General features: G+C 30.2%; 1 protein-coding gene across 2 annotated transcripts in view; it reads right to left on the bottom strand.

The window, feature by feature from the left end:
* LOC107446431 (uncharacterized) overlaps positions 1–19,891 on the bottom strand; it is a 56,561-nt gene that overhangs the window by 18,327 nt on the left and 18,343 nt on the right. For both annotated transcript variants that reach the window (XM_016061072.3, XM_016061073.3), the window contains exons 11-19: positions 13,292–13,469; positions 13,014–13,219; positions 11,830–11,926; positions 10,857–10,989; positions 7,353–7,560; positions 4,993–5,053; positions 3,810–4,072; positions 1,607–1,733; positions 410–564 (exon numbers count right to left, since the gene is read on the bottom strand). In XM_016061072.3, coding sequence (XP_015916558.2) covers positions 410–564; positions 1,607–1,733; positions 3,810–4,072; positions 4,993–5,053; positions 7,353–7,560; positions 10,857–10,989; positions 11,830–11,926; positions 13,014–13,219; positions 13,292–13,469 — 1,428 coding nt within the window. The remainder of the gene's footprint in view (positions 1–409; positions 565–1,606; positions 1,734–3,809; positions 4,073–4,992; positions 5,054–7,352; positions 7,561–10,856; positions 10,990–11,829; positions 11,927–13,013; positions 13,220–13,291; positions 13,470–19,891) is intronic.

Below are 19,891 nucleotides of genomic sequence, written 5' to 3'. Positions count from 1 at the left end.
AATAGGTAATAGAAATTATTGTTGTAATAATTGGTAATTATTGTTATTTTTTAATATTTTTTCCAAATTCCTGGTTGGTAAAATGTAATGCAGAAGTTAGTATGTGACTTACACGGCATATTTTTCACAATTTAATTCAGTTTTAAACTTCCGTAAATTATAGTTTGGAGCACTTAAGATAAATTGCCTCGGGCTAGAATAATTGAAAATGTTTCTTTACAGCTTTGTAATGATAATTTACAAGTATATGAGTACACTGCACGAGTATTTATATGATTATACAATTTTACTGTACAACAAGAATTACAAACATGCTCAATTCTTTATTAACTTTTAATGCAAAATGTTTTTGTATTAACAATAATGTTCTTTTAAAATGATGAAAATAATTAAATCTAATATTTCTTACCTTCCACTACATGTTAGAGCCATTGAATGGTACTGACCACAACAAACTTGTTGAATTTTTTCAGCCAAAAGACTTTCAATAATCAGTGGTTGAACAGACTGTTGAACTTCTCCTACACCAAGCTGCCCAAATCGAGATGATCCCCAACTAAACAACTATAGAAAAATTCATTAAAATTTTATTAAAACCAAAATTAGTATGCCAAATTCTTTTAACATTCATTATATACCAAATATACATTAAAAATTCTATGTAATGAATACATATATTACAAGAAGTCTGCTATTAGGACATGTTTCAAAGTCATCACCAAAGTGCTAATATGAATGAATGAAAAATTTTATGTTTATAACAAATTAAACATTACTAGTCATCCACTATTGCTACAAACTTTTTTGGTGAAAATACCATTTGTTTGTTATTTAAGTGAGCAATATTACAAGATAAATAGAAAAATATAAGAAATTTTTTACTTATTTTTGGTATCTACATAGAAAAGTGAGAAAAGATCATCATTTTATCTAATTTCCTGCATAGAATCTTAACCTTTTATATTTGTAAGGCAAAAAATATTCATGGGAACCATTGGCAAGATTATCTTTCCCCCTATGAAAAAAAATTCTATAATTTTTAAGTATCTAGCTGCATAATTCAGAAGAATATGCCTTTTATTGACTACAGGTCTACCGTGTTTCATTACTTCTCTTGTTGACAGTTTTCTTAAAACATGTAGTATTATCAATGATGCCAAAAGCTATTGCAATTCATTTTTTTATACCTTGCAAAAGATTGTAGTGCATTTCTTATAAGGTTAAAAGTGGTTTTCCTTTAAGTCTTGTAACAATGTTTATTCACCTGCTTAATTCTCTTACAGCTATAAAAAAAATTTTACAAACATTAATAAGATTTTAGTCTGATTTATCAAAACAAGTTAAAATAAAAAGAAGCTTGAATCTTTTTCCAAATAGATATCACGAGAGACATTGGAAATAGTCTATATAATAATAGATATTTCAAACAAAAATATGAAGTAAATTAGCAGATGAATTTGAAAATATTTAGTCAGTCAAAAAATAAATAAATATTTTTCTGATGGATAAAAATTGAAAATTGTTTAAGTTTGATGGTAAATTTAGTCTTAATTTTTCGCCATATAATTATTTTTAGCATATTTTTTAAACAAAATAGTTAACTTACACCATAATCTGTTAAAGCAAGAGTATGAAGAGCTCCACAAGATACTGATAAAACATTTACTTGAAGCTGAAGCAAAATTGGTACAGGTTGAGGAGGAAGATATTCATCAATGTCTTCTATACCAAGTCTAAAAATAAAAGTTAATGTAACTCAGATTAGTAGATGGGGCAGAAATATAAATGAAATAATAATTTAAACATTGAGGCATTAAACCCAGTAAAGAAATGTGATAAACGAGTGAATCATTTTGCCTTGGAGCACTTTTAATCATAAGGCATACTCTGATTTCTTCAATAAGAACAAAGCAATAATGACTGGGAATGGAACTATTGTTAATGAGAGAAATAAAATTATGGATAGATGGGTTGAACATTTCGACTATTTACTTAACTCCAATGAGTCAAGTGAATTAAATTTTATGACAGTCAACAATATTAACGATACACTGGTTGACACTCCAACCCTAGAAGAAGTGCAACACGCTATCAACACGTTGAAATGTAATAAAGCGGCAGGATCAGATAATACCCCAGCTGAAATTTTAAAATACAGTGGGAACGCTATTGTAAACAAAATCTGGGAAATTATTCTATCTAGTTGGGAGAGAGAGATATTGCCTACTGAATGGAAGTTGAGTATTCTATGTCCAATACATAAAAAAGGGGATGTATTGGACTGTCACAATTATAGAGGAATAGTCTGTCATGCGTTGCCTATAAGGTCTTCTCAAATATCCTGTTTGAACGTCTGTCTCCCATTGTAGACAGCATCATTGGTGATTATCAGTGTAGCTTCCGCAAAGGAAGGTCCATAGTTGACCAAATCTTCACCCTACGACAAACTTTGGAGAAATGTAGAGAATTTGGAATAGAGACCCATCATTTATTTGTGGATTTTAAGGCGGCATATGACAGTATTAATAGGACTGAGTTGTTGAAGATCCTATCTGATTTTAATATTCCATCAAAATTAATCAAACTTGTAATGCTCACACTCACTGAAACCATTTCAACGGTACGAATTCAGAGGGAACTATCTACCTCTTTTGAAATTTATAATGGAGTTGGACAGGGAGATGCATTAGCATGTCTTCTGTTTAACATAGCCTTAGAAAAAGTTATTAGAGATGCTGGCATAAATACTACAGGTACTATATTTAATAAATCAGTGCATATTTTGACAAATGCCGATGATGTAGACATGATCGCAAGATCTAGGACTGCACTGAGTGAAGCATTTTTGGCACTAGAAAAATCAGCTAGAAAAATGAACTTAAGAGTGAAAGTGGAGAAAACAAAATATATGTATTGTGGTACAATGGAAACCATCCCTAAATTGTTTGAAATAGATTATTTTAAATTTGAATCTGTAAAAAATTTTACTTATCTAGGATCAAAAATAAATTATAAAAATGAACATTAATCCTGAAATCAGAAAAAGAATAATCGCAGCCAATCGCTGCTTCTATGGTTTAAGATCATTATTGAAATCTCACTTAATAAAAAGAAAGACGAAGATTTTACTTTATAAGGTATTAATCAAATCAGTTTTGACTTATGCTTCATAGACATGGACTTTAGCAAAAAGGGAAGAGAAGTTATTAGCAACCTTCGAAAGGAAGGTCCTACGAACCATCTTTGGTGCTATCCTCGATAACAACAACTGGAGAAAAAGATAGAATTTTAAAATATATTAGATCTTCAATAGTGATGATATCATTAAATCTATTAAACTAAGTAGAATGAGATGGGCCGGGCATGTAGTGAGAATGAGTCCAGAATGAACAGCATTAAGAGTCTTTAATGCAATCCCCTCCAATAAAAGGCTAAGAGGAAGGCCCAAAAAAGAGTTGAAAATACTGTGTGGATGAGGATTTTGCCATCCTAAAAGTAAAGAACTGGAAATCAATTGCTGGGAGAAGGGCAGAATGGGAAAAGCTTCTGTAGAAAGGCCCAGGCTCACAAAGGGCTGTCATGCCAATGCTGATGATGATGAATAATGACTGGGACAAAAATATGTGGTTTTTAGAAAGGTGGAAAATAAAATAAAATGATGCATAATAAAGTAGTTATCAAATGATGCATAAATGTAAGAATTAAGTAAGAAACATAAAAATTATGCTTAAGTGAATCAAATATGTTTTTAACATTGTACAACAGTAAAATAAAAAGAAGCAGATATACATTCAATAATGTTAAATTACCTTCCACTTCCTGATTTTCCCCACATATAAAGTATTCCATTATGTATATAAGCAGTGTGTGCTTGTCCACAAGATAATGTTTTTTTTGAATCTATTAACTCTTTAATATTTTCTGAGCTTGTTTCAAAATTGGAAGGCTCCACACAAAATACTTCATTTTTCAAGAGATCTTTTAGAAATTTTGGGTAACCCAACTTATAGCAAAGCATTAACAAAACAAAAACGAAAAACTTTATAATATCTTCAATAGTAGATGCTTCTTCCTAGAAAAAATTTATCATAAGAAAAAGGTATTAAAATTAAAGAAACCTAAATAAAATGTAAAATTTTGAAAATTACATTATTTCAACAAGGATACAGTTTAACTCATAAAAGTGTAGTAAAAGCAACATTTACTATTCATGTTGTTTAGTTTTATAAAAATACTTCTTAATATACTAAGAATAATATACACCGATCTGATAAAGAAATTATTAATATTTCCTAATGATAACACACCACCCAACCATACTCACAGCTCTATCTTTAAATGGCCATGGTAAGAAAGCCACATAATTTTGAACTCAGTTAGATGACATGGGCAGCACATGAGCTGGTACGCACCCTTCTGTCTAAACTTGGACGCCAAAACCAAAAAGAGGACTTTTAGTCCCGACAGATGTAATGTGCACATTGCTATGTATAAACGTTGGTTGTTTAGCGAGCAGTCAGGATTGGTGTCAGTGGTGCCTTTACCAACCATGCCACTGGAGTACTTCCTAATGATAACAGACATGTTTCAAAAAAGGCTTACAGTTTATATTTATAAAAACTTTTTCTACTGTTTTCAGCACTATGACAAAATTTTAAAAAAAATTTAAGCACCTTGAATTTTTAAGACTATGACCTCCCTTTAATAAATATCACTAATTTGTTTAAAATTGGTGATACATACAAAATCACTTTCTTTTCAAAAACAGGACCATTGTGGACAAATATTGCCGAATGTGAAATTGCCTTTTTTTTTAACTGATCGTTTGTCTAAGAAGAGTTGAGAATAAAAGTGCTGCAACCTTCAGGATCAACTTACATAGGATTTCTCAGATGAATAAAAAGCAAAGCAAGAAAAAAATGCTAATTTCATTTAAAAAATAACATAAATAGTTCTGAATTTCAGACATGGAAAAAAATTATGCTTTCTTACCTTCAGCTTAGGATCATTCATGTCACAGGATATAGTTGCTAAAGAACTCAAACTCCAACTTCTAAAACAAAAAATAAACACAAAGAGGATCAAATGAATCATAAATAAAATAGGGTATTTAATAATTAAAATAATTTATTTTGAAGAAATTATTTTTTTAAGGAAATATATTTAAGAAGACTTAGCCAGAAACTTTAAAAAAAAAAAAAAATTATAAACTTTAAAAAAAATAATAACCTCTTTAAAATCAATTTTTTTGTTACGTTAATGTGAAATGATTAAAAAAAAAAGCCAATATAATCAAGACAGGAAAAAAATCCTTCCAAACTCTATAATGAATTTTTAGAAAGTTTCAGAGCAATGAATTCAAATAAATAATTTAAAGTACATATCCCAGTTCAGCTATAAGAGATTTAGAATGAAATATAGCAAAATTGACATTTGGGCTATTCTACTGCTACAGACACAATATTTGTAGACTTTCAATGTGTATAACTTAATTAAAAATCATCAAATACTTGTAATAATTTTTGTAGAGATAACTCTTGGGGTACTCTGTACTTGTTCTGAATTTTTAACTGCCATGAATTTTAAAAAATAACAACTAACTATTCTGAGTTCTAAGTTGAAAATGGAGGTACTAATTAAATGCTAATAAAAATCAAGCTACGAAACATTAAATCATACATTTTAAGCTAGAAAATGATATAAAATACGTTTACGTATATTTTTTTTAAAATTAGAAATTTTGGTTTATACTTTTCGTGAAATTGCCCATTTCTAGAAAAATTATGTTTCTAGAAAATTAATGGTGTAACAATAAATAAAAGGTTTAAGACCAAACCTAATACAGAATTTAAGCCCAAAAATTAATCTAATCTATAATATAAACCTAATCTATCTAGAATATAAAAAAATATAATTAATATTTCAAGTTTTATTTCTATGCCTTAGAATTTTGTAACTCAAAGTTGAGTAAGATTTAAAAATATGACTTAATAAAAACGTAAACTAATGTACTTTTGCCAACAAAGCAATAAATTATTGCATACACAATGCTAAAGAGTAAAAATGTTTTAGTATCTAATCAAAAGAATGTGCAAATAACATTGTGTTCCCATACAGAGTGATAAGTATTTGGGGATGTCATATAAAATAAATTAAAAAAATCAGTAGCATAAAGACAATCAGTATGTGTTGAAATGCATAGATGGCGACCAGAGTTTAAATTAAAATTTGAAGAAAAAAAAAGGCTCAGCAAATTCATTACAAAAGACAATTTAAAAAAGTTTTATTCACACTTTATTGGCTGCAATTAATCTAAAATCTTGATTTTCAGTATTGCATCATCTGTTTTAAGTAAAAATTGGGACACTAATTAAGCAAAATTGCCTGCTGTATAAAGAAAAAAAAATTTATCAATGTTTCCTTTCAAAAACTTTTAAACAAAAGAATGCAAAGAGAAGAAATTCATAATTTGTTTCATTAGCAAGTAATAGAAAAAATTGAAAATTTAATTTAAATTAATCACGAACAATTGAATCGTTATCATGATTAATTGTTCTTATTTATTAGAAGTTCATGAACATAAAAGTTGATTTCAAATTATTGTTCTTATTTGAAATCAATTTTTTATCCATTAACTTAATTGTTCTTATTTGAAATAAATTTTTTATCCATTAACTTAATTGAAATTATTTTTTTCTTCAAGTATTCATATTTTTAAATAAATATGTATCAATTTTGCTATATTTAAATTTAAGACATGAGAAGCAAAAAAGAATGCTTACATAATTATTATGCATTGATTTATTATATTTAACATATAAGGTAAGCACTATAGTGAAATTATTAAAGCCTGCAAGTATAAAGGTAAGAAACAAAAGGGAATTTTTACTTTTGGAGAATCTGATTGATTATAAAAGAAAAATGCTGATGTCATTAGAAAGGAAAAAGTTTCAAAATCTAAAAAAAAAAATTACAAAATGTTGAAAGTCTTAAAAATCATGAAACAAATAGTTTGAAAGAATCATTAAGTTTAATCAGAACCTTAGAGAAATTGGTGCTATTCAATTAAAACTATAATTGTAGTTAACAAAATAAGATAAGAACATTACAGAAATACAACACATTCTCATAAAAGTTGAGGCATGCACAGTATTTTTTAATTATGAAGATTAAAAACTATATAAAATATTTTATAGCTATTAACATATAGGTCCCTTTAATACCTAACATAAGTTTTAAACTTAAAGTTTAAAATGTCTCATCCCAGTTTCCAAGAACTAATATTAAACTGGTGTTTCAAAGAAAAATAAATTATGAAAATATTTCAAATAAATTTTTTAAACAATACTTACCTCTTGCTAATTGTTGATGACATATTTTTAAAAGACAACCTTGCTACTTGACGAGATGGATCGAAAAGATAAGCAACTCGGCGTAAAGAAGGAATATCCATTGCAGGCAACAGTAAAATCAAATGTTTTAAATGTAAATTTAAAAATGAGGGCTTTGCGGCTAAGAATTGTAGCAGATGGTATGAAGTCATGCATTTCATGTAATGTTCTGAAAAATATATTACAACATTAATTATGCTTTTAATAATTTCTGAACTTATATTCATGTTTGAAAGTACATAAGTATGTAAAAAGCTGTCTGGTTTATAAAACTTTCACAGAATTGCTTGCTGTTATTACTCATTTTAAAATTTGACATATAGTTATTACACGACACAAAAAGTAGTACAGTCGAACCTGTTTATCTCCTGTTATCATCTGTTGAGATAGAGGTTTCGAGTTATATAGGTAACTTAAAAAATTTAAATGAATTAAAAAATTCCATTAAAAGTGCTTAAATTGTTTTTGGTAGAAAAAAAATAGGCATTTCTTTATATTAATTATATCACATACATCTATTTCCAAAAAAAAAATTTTAACATTAATTTAACACTGAAAATAATTTTTAAAAGATTTTTTATGCATAGCCTTATTTGTTTCGATTATTCTTTTAAGGTTAGAAAGAGCGCAAATCCCTCATAGCCAACATTTTCCTGGGATTCAAGAAAAGTTTATAAGAATTCTACAGCTTTTACATTCACTTTTGGTTCTACCTCTTTTGCATTCACTTTTAATTCATCAATATGATCTTCAGCTTCTTCATATGATATTGCTTTGACATTATCTATGATTTCCGCATCTGTCAATGTTCCACATGTTGCCAGGCAGTTGTCCACTTGTGAAAATCTTCAAAATCAATGTCAACATTAAATCCAGATTTTATTGCATTTCATTCTGGCAAATCTGGCACTGCATTTTCAGCTTCAACAGTTTCTTTTTCTTTACTGTAGCATTCAACCTCTTGTTCATCATCTTCACTGCTATTCTTAAAACCTTTTTGGATAGTTTTTAGACACATTTCTCAAGGCAACACAGTAATTCTGATAGCATCTAACATCTTTATTTTCGGAAGAGGACTTTTTTCATGAATGGCACGTACAAGTTTGCATACCAACGGTTTTCTATAGTTCACTTTAAAACTCTCGAATATCCTTTGATCCATTGGTTGCAATTTTGAGGTGAAAATGAATTTCTATTCTTAGCTTTCTTATCTATGTTGAAAAGCTAACCCCTGGTGGTCACAACTCATTTACCCCTCACTTACTGCCAGAATCATTGTATTCGTTACTAGTTAAGGAAGTGCAGGGATAGTGATTGAAATTCCAAGAAACACCCCCAACCTCTTCATCCCTACTTTCTGTGGTTTCACGAAATTCATATCTGCAAGTTCTACTGATAAAGAGTTTTGACATTTGTGCTCTATTATTAGAAATTCGAGAAACCGAGGTTTTGAAGAATAAAAATTCAACATAAACATGGAAAATACACTGATTTTAGACAGTAAATGTAAGGAATTTTAGAAATTTTGAGATATAGAGATTTTCGAGATAAAGAGGTTCAAGATAAACAGGTTCAACTGTATTTTAATTAAATTCAGAACAAAATGTGACTGATATCAAGGACCTACTTTACAAAGGGTGGACCAAAATTCTTTTTAGCATTTAAAAATTAAATGTCATTTTTTAAAATTACATTATCATTTTATTTATAAGATTACAATGTAACTGGAGAGTTGTTTTACTTAAACTTGAAAGATAACATATTTTAATACAAAAAGTGAGTTCAGAGTTTCCTCTTTTACTCTTCATATCTACTTGTAAAAGGACTCTGCTTAGCTTTAAAATCTCCTAAGAATAAATAAAATATTTTGGTAACAGCTTATTGTGAGCAAAGGGGTTATGGAAGTTAACCTTGACCAACAACAATGTAGTTTTTCTTAACAACATTATCTTTTAATTGAAGGCATAAAATTCTAAATTTTAAAAATTAGAAACAATACATTTATGGAAATAAATATTTTAACTTTTAAAAGATGCTTTTACCAGCAATATGTATTGTATTAATATATATGATAATTCAGATTAACTCACAGCAAATTTCTCCTAATTTGTATGTTGTTTTTGGCAAGCTTGAGTGATTTTTTTTTGTATAGTATTGTTCTAAATGAGATAGGTCAATATAAGTTGTAATGCCAAGGACTAAGTAAGTATTGATCTGAATGAAAGAATAACAGTTTCTTATACCAAAACTACAATCTGGTGGTGGAAACCAAATTTATATATATTTTATTCTAAACACATTTTTAACTGAAGTTTACTGATTTTATTGCATTTTGATGCTTTCATTTTTAAATTACAAAAAAAAAAGACAAGACCAAGAGATTTTTATCCCATTATTAAAGATGTTCAATGTTATTAAAGAGAGGAATATTTTCAGTACAAAAAAAAAAAATATTTTATTAGCTATGATTTCTTCACTGTATACACTTTTCTCTCCCAAATGATGTCAAATACAACCATTAATTTTAGATGATTTTTCCTGATGATAATGAATTTCAATTGAAAATCAAATATGTCTCGTTTAACAAAAGTAGAAAGCAGATTTTTATGTTTCATAAGTTCAGAAGCTTATACTGAATTAGTGATAATAAATTTTTATGTTTTATTATGTATTTCTAATCAATAATAATGAATTTAAAGTTCTGTAAAACAAAATATAAATTTTTATAGTGATCATTACAATAAGCAACAACATTTTAATTTTTTAACATTTTGTTATGATTGCATATCTTTTTAAATCGTTAGAATGACTGGGACAGGAGCGCCCCCAAAGGGGACTCCTAGTCACCACAAATTTTAAATTCCAAGTGAATATAATTATTCCCAATGAACGTAGAAAGTATGGGTAGGAGATCCATAATTTGGCGATTTATCATAATATATCAAAGCCAAAACAAAGGCCAACCAGCATATCAATATGGGTTAAAAAGAATACCTTGGCGATCACGAATCGCCAACAAATTTATGAGAATTATTACAACCATGCAACCGAAACATTTAGCAGTTGGAAATTTTGAATAAAAAGTTATAAATAGATTTTTGTTTTCGATTAAAGGCGACAGTGAATATATAAGTNATACATATATATAAACTAAACTCAGCGGTGCGACAGCCCTAGAGGGCCAAGGCCTACTGTGCCCATCTCAGTTTTCTTGACCTTGGGCTCTGGGGTGCAGAAGCAGATGTTCCGGTCAGGTGGTCAGCCGGACGCGGAGCCCCCAGTGTTTAGTTCCCAAGCATGCTTGGTACTCATTTATCGACCCACTGAAGGGATGAAAAGATACTTTATAAAAATAAATATACTGAATACTCAAACTGAAACAAACAAAAAGGAAACCCAGAAAAATTTCAAACTATTAAGTTCAAATGAATAAAATCAATAGAAAATGCTAGTAAAACCACCTACCAGCATTTTCATGATGAAGAATAACTTCGTAAGGTGAATTTCGTAAAATATCTAAAATATGTGCATCAATAGTATTTTTGATTCCATCAGTGACCAACAATGTTTCCACAGCCAAGCCTTGTTGCCCTCGAACCTAAAAAAATAAAAAATGTAACTTCATAATTAAAATCCCATAACTTATTAAAATTATTATAGTAAAGATTAGATTTAAAGAATAATATTTTGAGCTTATGCATGAAAGAATTGATAAATAAACACATTATAGTACTTGTTTTGATCATCATTTATTATTAGATTTAATCTGTTATGAGACTAATACATTCAGAAAAGCTATAGCAATGTTTAGTCAATCATTGCTTATCTGTGTGTCTCCAAAGAATAATACAGAGAGAAACTGATTTGGTAAACAAAAAAATACCCAGGATCAAAAGTAAAAGAATTAAGAGATGTTTTTTGAATTGATACATATTAATTAAGAGAAATAAAAAGTTAAAATATGTATCAATTCAAAAAATGTTTCTTCATATTTCAGTTACACATGTTTCAGTTACACAACCTATATCTTACCATAATAAAAAGATAATAAATCAGCATGTGTTACGAAAATTACTTTTATAAACTAAGTCATTTTTTAACAAAATTATTATTATTATTATTAAAAAATTATTTTTATTATTCTTAAATAAACCTACATACATATAAAGTATTTGTTACATTGAAATATTTCCTTGTGGTTATGAAGCAAAATTATTTAACTCAAAATAAACAATATTTTAACTTTTCTTATAATTGACTTTCTTGTTCATAGTAAATGTGTCACACAAAAATATTACATATTTTCAGCAACTTCATGCTTTATATCAAGAGCAATCCCAAAAGTAAATTACAAGAAAATATAATACAAATTTCGTACCTTGAAAAAATTCATTTTATACTAATTCAACTACAATTTGATTAACCAGAAATACAATACCTTTGCAAAAAAGTGTATCAATTCATAAAGACCTTGCTCAGCCAAAAGTTTTGCAGATACCTCTTCATCATAATATAGATTCTCTTTTAAAAATTTTCTGAAATCAAATTCAATCAGTAGCATATAAATATCAATTTTAACAAATTTAAACAATCCTATTCTTACATAATATATTTCCATTTTTAAATAAATATAGACAATAGGTTTTTAAGCTTAATGAAAATTTATTCTCATTATCTTATCCTCACTCTTTACAAAATCTTGAAAGTGAAATACCAAGTTTCTAACTGAGGTACACAAAGACTACAGTTAATGGCAGAAAAGAAGTGACCCTATAAACCCCATGATGTTAAAAGTTAAAAACTTTTTCAAGCTACAAAATTATTTTTAAAAAAAATACAACAAATATATTTTGCAAAAGACGTCAGTCAGACTTGATACACTTAAGAGAAGCAATTAAATAAACTTGTAGAGTATCTATGTTAATGTGTGTCAGTTTTTTTTTATCTAGTTTTCATGGAAATTAAAATAAATTTTTAACAACCAATAAAAATATTTCTGTACTCTACAAAACGGAGAAGTTAGATCTGATGTGTCTTAATTTTCAAAACTTTATGACTCTGCAGTCATTAGGTTAAGAGTATTGTGCAGAAAAAATTTTACAGAATTTTTCTTATTATGCACAACTTTCTCAATAAATAAAAAAAGAAAAAAAAATTTTCCATTTAACAAAGCAATTAGCATAAAGTTAAGAAAAATATAAGACTGTTAAGACTAGTTTCATTAAACTGAAATAATGTACAAAAATAGCAATAACTTTATAAAAAATATCTTTTTACAACAAGACATTGAATGCTATAACAAAAACATAAATTTAAAATAAAAAGAGATAGTCATAGGTCAAAATGGCAGAACCTACATTTCAGAGAATTTCATACAATAGCCTTTTTTCTATTGGTGAACATGAATAAATAATTTTTGTTAACAAGAAGAGCATAAAAAACTTAATACTGCATAAAAAAAACTTTTTTAGACAAAATAATAACACTAAGTTTCTAAAAAGAATTATTCTAAATCGTTAGATAAAGTATGATTTTCCCAATTTCCTTAGAGCTCCTTTAAATTATTGCATTTTAAATTAAATGTTTCATAAATAGGCAAAGAAAAAGCGAAACATTACTCACTTAAAAGCTGTGTTTATCATCATTCTTTCTGTCAGTTTATTTTTAGCTTGGTGAGCAAAGCAATGAAGAGCAATGTTAGCAAAGTGACATTTATCAGCAGATACTATTTCAACACCTTTAGTACTAAAAAGAACTTGTATATATGCTATTAATTCTGACAAGAATCCATATCCCATGAAATGTGCAACTCGCTTTAATTGTGGGCACTACAAAGAAAGATAATCTTACTCAGTGACTTTATGCAGAGCATACTTTGAAAAAAAAGAAGAAAATATTACCTTTGATAATTGATACAAATGAACAGCTTGAGGAAATCGCCCATTTGATAGTTGCTTATCAGCTGCGATTTCGTACAGTTTGTGTAAGTCTAATCCTAGCATCATGCATACGTTTTCAGCCAACGGTAATGTTGTAGGTGTATCTGTAAGGCTTAAAAACAGTTCTTTGGCAGATATTCTAAAGAGAATAACACAGTTAATGTAAATAAAATAACTGAAGGTTCTAAAAAAGTTATTTAATATTCCCTGACAAAACTTCCAAAATAAACTCTTATTAACATATTTTATTATTTTTTTATCCCAATCAGCAGCCCTGTAATTTTGAACCGATCCAAAAGACAAGGGAACTCCTGGATCAAGTATTAGGAGAAATTTGCCTTCGTGGTGGATTTTTTTTATGAAACTAACCTGCATTTGCATTACATAGAGAGGATAAAACAGGAAAGCGTCCCACAATTAACTTGACAGCAAGAGGGCTCTAACCCATGTTCCATCTACCACAGAAGATATTTTTCATCAGCACTGTGGTCAGTACGAGTTGGGTGGAAATTCGCATCAACCAGCCACTGATGGGATTCCAAACTAAGTTACCTCATTGGGAGGTGAGTGCTCTATTCCCTGAGCCACCATGGCTTGTTTAATATATTAAAATTAACCTAGAAAATTGCAAAATTACCTAAGGAATTAAACCTAAATTAAAGAGAAAACTAAAAAAATATTTGGAAAATGAATGGTATTCGTCAGACCAATACTTTTTATTAAATCACAATCAGAAATATACATAAAACTTAGTCGCTGCTCAGAAAATCATTTTTTACTCTCGAACTACAAAATAATATAACACCATGGTGATGATAAATAATAAGCAAGTGTTAATATCTAGATATATATATCATTAGTTTGCTAAGCCAAAAAGGTATGGAATAGAAAATAGGTTTTTCGGGATAAAATCTTTTCCAAGTAAGTCTAGATATTAATTGTCAACAGCTTGATTTTTTTTTATGCACTTCATTATTGATATTGTTGTGAAGTCGAACTTTGAATTTTATACCAATATTGAACTACGACTCATAAGAAGAAGAAACAGGTTGTTTTAGACAAGAGCTCATTTATTTACAGAACGAGGACATTTTACATAGGAAGACACATAAGAAAAATAACTATTTTTAGACATTGTTTTTCTTTTTACTTATCGATTGTCTCTTCTATATTTTTTATATTTTTGTAATATGTTGCTAATTTATTACAACTAAAATATTTCTTGCTTTCTTATAAAATATCGCTTATGCGAACCCGCAACATCCTCCCCACCAACAAAATAAATTTTCAACTTTCAATTTTCTTTTTTCTTTTTTTTTTTAACAACAATTTCTGATTATAAAGATATTTTTAACTCTTAATGTCCTAATGTAAAAATGTTTTATGGCTCACAAGTCCAGTTTATTTGGTATTTTTATCTTTCTTCCATGGCGAGTAATATTCTCCTGTATTCCTTCTGAAACAGGGACTGCTGATTTCGGTTTGTAAAAATCTGCTTCTTTAGGCGAAATTTCCAAGGGAAAAAGCTTTGGTAAGGGTCTTGTTTTTTCTCCATGGATTGTTTTAAATTTCACAGCTCTCGATATGCCATCTTTGCCGGGATATAACTCTAAGACAACTGCTAAAGGCCAATTTATTCTTTTGACATTATCATCGCCAATGAGCACCACGTCTCCTTCTTTTAAATTGTTATTTCATTCCTTACCACGCTGTACAAGTTGAGCCAAGTATTCTGTTTTGAATCGCTGTCTTCAGTTTTCTCTGATATTTTGTAAATATTGATATCTATTGTTCAAGGTTGTGTTATCAATTTTGTCTAGATCAGTAACATCAGCACTTGTCAGGCTATTTAAAAACATGGCTGGCGTTAATGGTCCTAAGCTATCTTCATCAAACACATATGTCAAAGGTCTTGAGTTTATTATGGCTTCGCAATCGCAAAGAATAGTATTCAACTCTTCATATGCAAGCAATGCTCTACCGAGGATTCTTCTTAAAATTTCCTTAGTCATTCTTACCATCCACTCCCAAATTCCTCCCCACCAAGCAGATGAAGGAGGTATGAACTTCCAATTGATCCTATGAATGGATGAGGAATCTTGAATTTCTTCCCAATTCAACTCTCTGAGTTTATCGTTAGTTCCACGGAAATTCGCACCATTATCTGTGTAAATAGTATCGACTCTTCCTCTGTGTGCTATAAATCTACGAAGTGCATCCAAAAAAGCATGTGTAGATAAATTCTGAACTAGTTCAAGGCGAAGACATCTATAAACTGCACAAGTAAAAAGAGCTATCCATGTTTTCCCACCATTTTTGAGATATAATGGTCCAGCATAATCGATGCCGAATTGGATGCTGCTGAATTGGTAATTCTATCTTTTGGTAAGGATGCAGTAGGAGTCTCCAAATGTTTGGCTTTAAATCTTAGACAGATAGTGCATTGTGATATTATTTTCTTTATGAGTCGTCTTGCTCCACAGATCCAATATTTTTCTCTAACTCTTGAGAGCATTATCTGTAAACCAGCATGCAAAGATGTTTCATGCATTTCACGTAATAGACGATAAACAATTAAGTGATGGTTTGGCAATAACACTGGTGCTTTGAAATCAAGATCTTCTTCTTCCAATAACAATTTGGTCTTCACTCTTATTAGACCATTTTCATCTCGAAAAATTTGCATATTTTTTATTCTTTCGTCTTTTTCATTTGTGAAAGTTTCATTTTGAATTAGCTTTAAAAGGAGATTTTCTGCTTCATTGTACTCTGTGCTGCTCAAAGTCACATCTAAAACTTCTTCTTTTCTTATGTTAGTTTGAGTATTTCGCATAAATTGCAAAATCCATGCCATCAATCTTACAATTTGTGATACTTAGAGAAATATAATAGTCTTGTACTCAACACTTCAGGAATTGATACAACATGTGATAAAGTTGATGTTTCTTTCTTCTCGGTGATATTGTCAACAACGTTAAAGTCACTATTAGGCCAACTTTCCTGGTCTTCTTTAAACCAGTTTGGACCGTTCCACCATTTGTTCTTAAATAATGTTTTTGGACAACAGCCTCTAGATAGGAGATCAGCTGCGTTTAGCTCACTTGGAATGTAGTACCAATCTTCAATGCTACAATTTTTACGGATTTCCTCACATCGATTTTTGACTAAAACTGTCCAATTCTCTTTTTTATCCAAGTCAATGCAACCTGTGAATCAGTCCAGAAATATGTTACAAACTTTTGATTCTCTAAAGCTTTAAGAACGTCTAAATATAAATGTGAGCCTAAGACTGCAGCCAAAAGTTCCAATCTAGGAATAGTGACTTGCTTCATCGGTGCTATTCTGGCTTTTGCTATAGCTAATAACAACAACATTGTTTTCTTTTTCAGATCTGAGAAATACACATGCTGCATATGATGTTTTACTTGCATCACAGAAAACGTGAATAGTTATATTTGCTTTAAAAATATGCATGTGTCTTGAGATGCGACATTCCCGTAACCTCTTAATTTTTTCCCACCACTGAACAAATTTATTTTATATGTTTTCAGGAAGTTTATCATCCCAACCACAATTTTTTTCCATGCTTCTTGTAAAAGTAACTTTGGAAGTAAAGTAGCTGGACACAAAAATCCCAAAGGGTCGAAAATTTTTTGAGACACGGAGAGCAACATTTGTTTCGTTATTTCTTGGGTTGCTAGACTTACTGAGTTGACTTCCCAAAATAATTCATCTGTTTTTGTGTCCCACATCTACCCCAGAATTGGAACTATGGTGTCTTGCGTGTCCTGTAATTTCTTTTTTCTTGTAACATTTGTGACCCATCCTCTTAACCCACTGGCGGTTAGGGAGAAGGGCAAAATTGGGCGAATGTTTCTCCCCTACACACAGTTCCCCTATCAGTTAACATGGGAAAACCGGTTTTGCTATGCAGAGAAGACTGCAGGTTAAAATGCGACTTTTTACGTGCAGAACCGTCAGTGGGTTAAATCGAATTTTCCTTTTGTCATCAAAAGACAGGCTTCGTGAATAAATTTTTCGACATCCTTTTCTTTTTCAACACCGGTGACACAATTGCCTACATAAAATGATTTTGCAAGCTCTTCGGCCGTTTTCTGAAACTCTCCAGTTTGATTCTGTAAATGATGTTGAATCGTAGCATTGAGCAGAAATGGACTGCACATGAGACCAAATACGACTCTTCTGTGTCTCCAGGTTATAATTTCTTTTCCATCTCTATCCCACCATAAGAACTTCAAGTACTTCCTATCAACTTCAGATATTCCAATTTCTAAAAATGCTTTTCTTATATCTGATGTTATCCTATAGGAATACTTCCTGAACTGAATGAGCATCTTTGGAATATTCTCTAATAAGTTTGGTCCACTTTCTATGCAAGAATTTAAAGATGTTCCATTACCATCTTTGGAAGACGCATCAAATACGGGTCTCAGTTTTGTAGTTTGGCTGGACTCTGTTATGACTGCTTGATGTGGTAAATAGTGACTTCCTGGCTCTTCACAATTTTCATCCATTTCAATGATGCCTTCTTGAAGCCATTGTTCCTGTACTTTATTATATTCTTCGAATTTTCCAATTCTTTTTAATCTTTTTGTTAGCATCACCAGTCTACTTTTCGCATGTTGGCGATTATTGCATAAGATATGATGAGTATCCTTCCATGGTAAACTAACCTCATATCTACCACTTTCATCTGTGCGAACAGTTTGTTCAAAAAATTCTAAAAATTTCTTCATTCATCATTTTTGTTGTTTTAGCTTCGGCTGGATCTCGTATTCCAATAGTCTCCAAGCTCCAAAGGTCTTCAATGCTGGGTTGGCAGAATAAGCATAAAATTGTGTTTGTTTTTTCGTCTCTATGTTGTTGACCTATTATTGTCCACCCAAACCGAGTTTCAATAGCCATAATATTTTCATCCAATTTTTCAATTTTACTTGTGAGAATTTGAGGCAATACATTCGTACCTAATAACACTTCAATTTCTAAAGGATTGTCCCCAACGTCTGATAAATTAATTGATTTTTGCTGTAGAATGGGATAAATGTTTTGATTCATTAATCTCGGTACGAAATTGCATATCTTTGTCTGGGCTAACATTGGACATGTAATTTTGAGTTGACCAACTAGGGATTTTATATTGACATCATAGACACTGTGTTTTTCCTGACCAGTTTCTATTCCGCCAAACAATGCATGGTTTAAAGTTTCTTCTCTAACTATTGGCAAATTTAGCTTTTTTATCCCCTCTGTTTTTATATATGACCTTTGGGAACCGGAATTAACCAAAACTCTTGCGAGTCTATCTGTTTTATCTATGCCCTCAACCTTTACTGTGAGTGTTTCAACATTTCACCCTTTTGTTGATTAACAGGAGTTTTAGAACTACTGCTATTTTCATCATTTTTTCCTTTAGTACTTGACTTTGTTTGACCTTGGTTTTCACCATTTTTTATGTTCCAACACATTACTGTCAAATTTCTTCTATTACAAATTAAACATTTAACAGAACTTTTGCATTGTTGTGCTCGATGGCCGATTTTCAAACAACGGAAACATGCTCTTTTTTCTTTTAAAACTGTCTTTTTATCGTTATAATTTAAATTGTCTAACTTGAAACATTCCACTAAGCTATGTGAATCCTTGTCACACCATATACGTTCAAACTTTTTGAAATCACTCGTGTTATTCCTCGAATCACCAGAATATATACAAGCGGCAGTGGGTAAAACTACATCAAAACTTCCTTGGCTACCGAATCCACTACGAGCTATTTGTAGACGTTCCTCACTTTCAACTTCAATTCTGAGAAATTTCAATAATTTTGTAAGATTTTCTGTGCTGCCATTTGTTTCTCCGGATGATCGAGATCTCTCCCAAGCCTTCAAAAGATCCTCTGGAAGAGCTGATTCTACTAATGGGTAAAGCATGGCGGCATAAATATCACTTTTAACACCAAGTGATTCCAGAGCTCGAAAGTGTGTTTCAAATTTATCATACAATGTCGCCAATGGCATGTGACCTTTTTTTGTGGCCTGTGCCAACACTAATCTTAACAATTCTCTAATATAGATTTCGACCATCAGATCATCTCTTGCGAATCTTGAATTTAGTTGAGTAATTGCTTTTTGATAATTTTGGTTTGACGGTGCAAAACTATCTACCAGTTCTTTTGCTGGTGACCCGGGAACCATTGCTTGAACCAAATATTGAAATTTATCATCATCATCGATGGTGTTGTCCTCGTGTATTTTACGGAACTGTCCCCGAAATCCGAGCCAATTTTTCATTTCTCCATTAAATTTTTGTAGTTCTAACATTGGAAGGTTGTATTTTCTCTTCATTTCCGCACTATTTTGTGAACTTGGTTCATTATTTGCCAAACGAAGATTAACAGTTTGTTTTAAGTACACATATCTGTAATTATATTCTTCATTGGCTTCAAAATCTTTTTCATAATCATCGCTATTTTCCAGTTTTAATAAATTTTCAGAAATCTGAGTTTGCACATCTTTTTATCTTTCGAATTTATTAGTCCACTTA

The sequence above is a fragment of the Parasteatoda tepidariorum genome, chromosome X1 (genome assembly GCF_043381705.1).
Source record: "Parasteatoda tepidariorum isolate YZ-2023 chromosome X1, CAS_Ptep_4.0, whole genome shotgun sequence".
Taxonomy (NCBI): Eukaryota; Metazoa; Arthropoda; class Arachnida; order Araneae; family Theridiidae; genus Parasteatoda; species Parasteatoda tepidariorum.
Note: the sequence above shows the minus strand (reverse complement) of the source record. Positions and strands in the feature narration are given on the sequence as shown.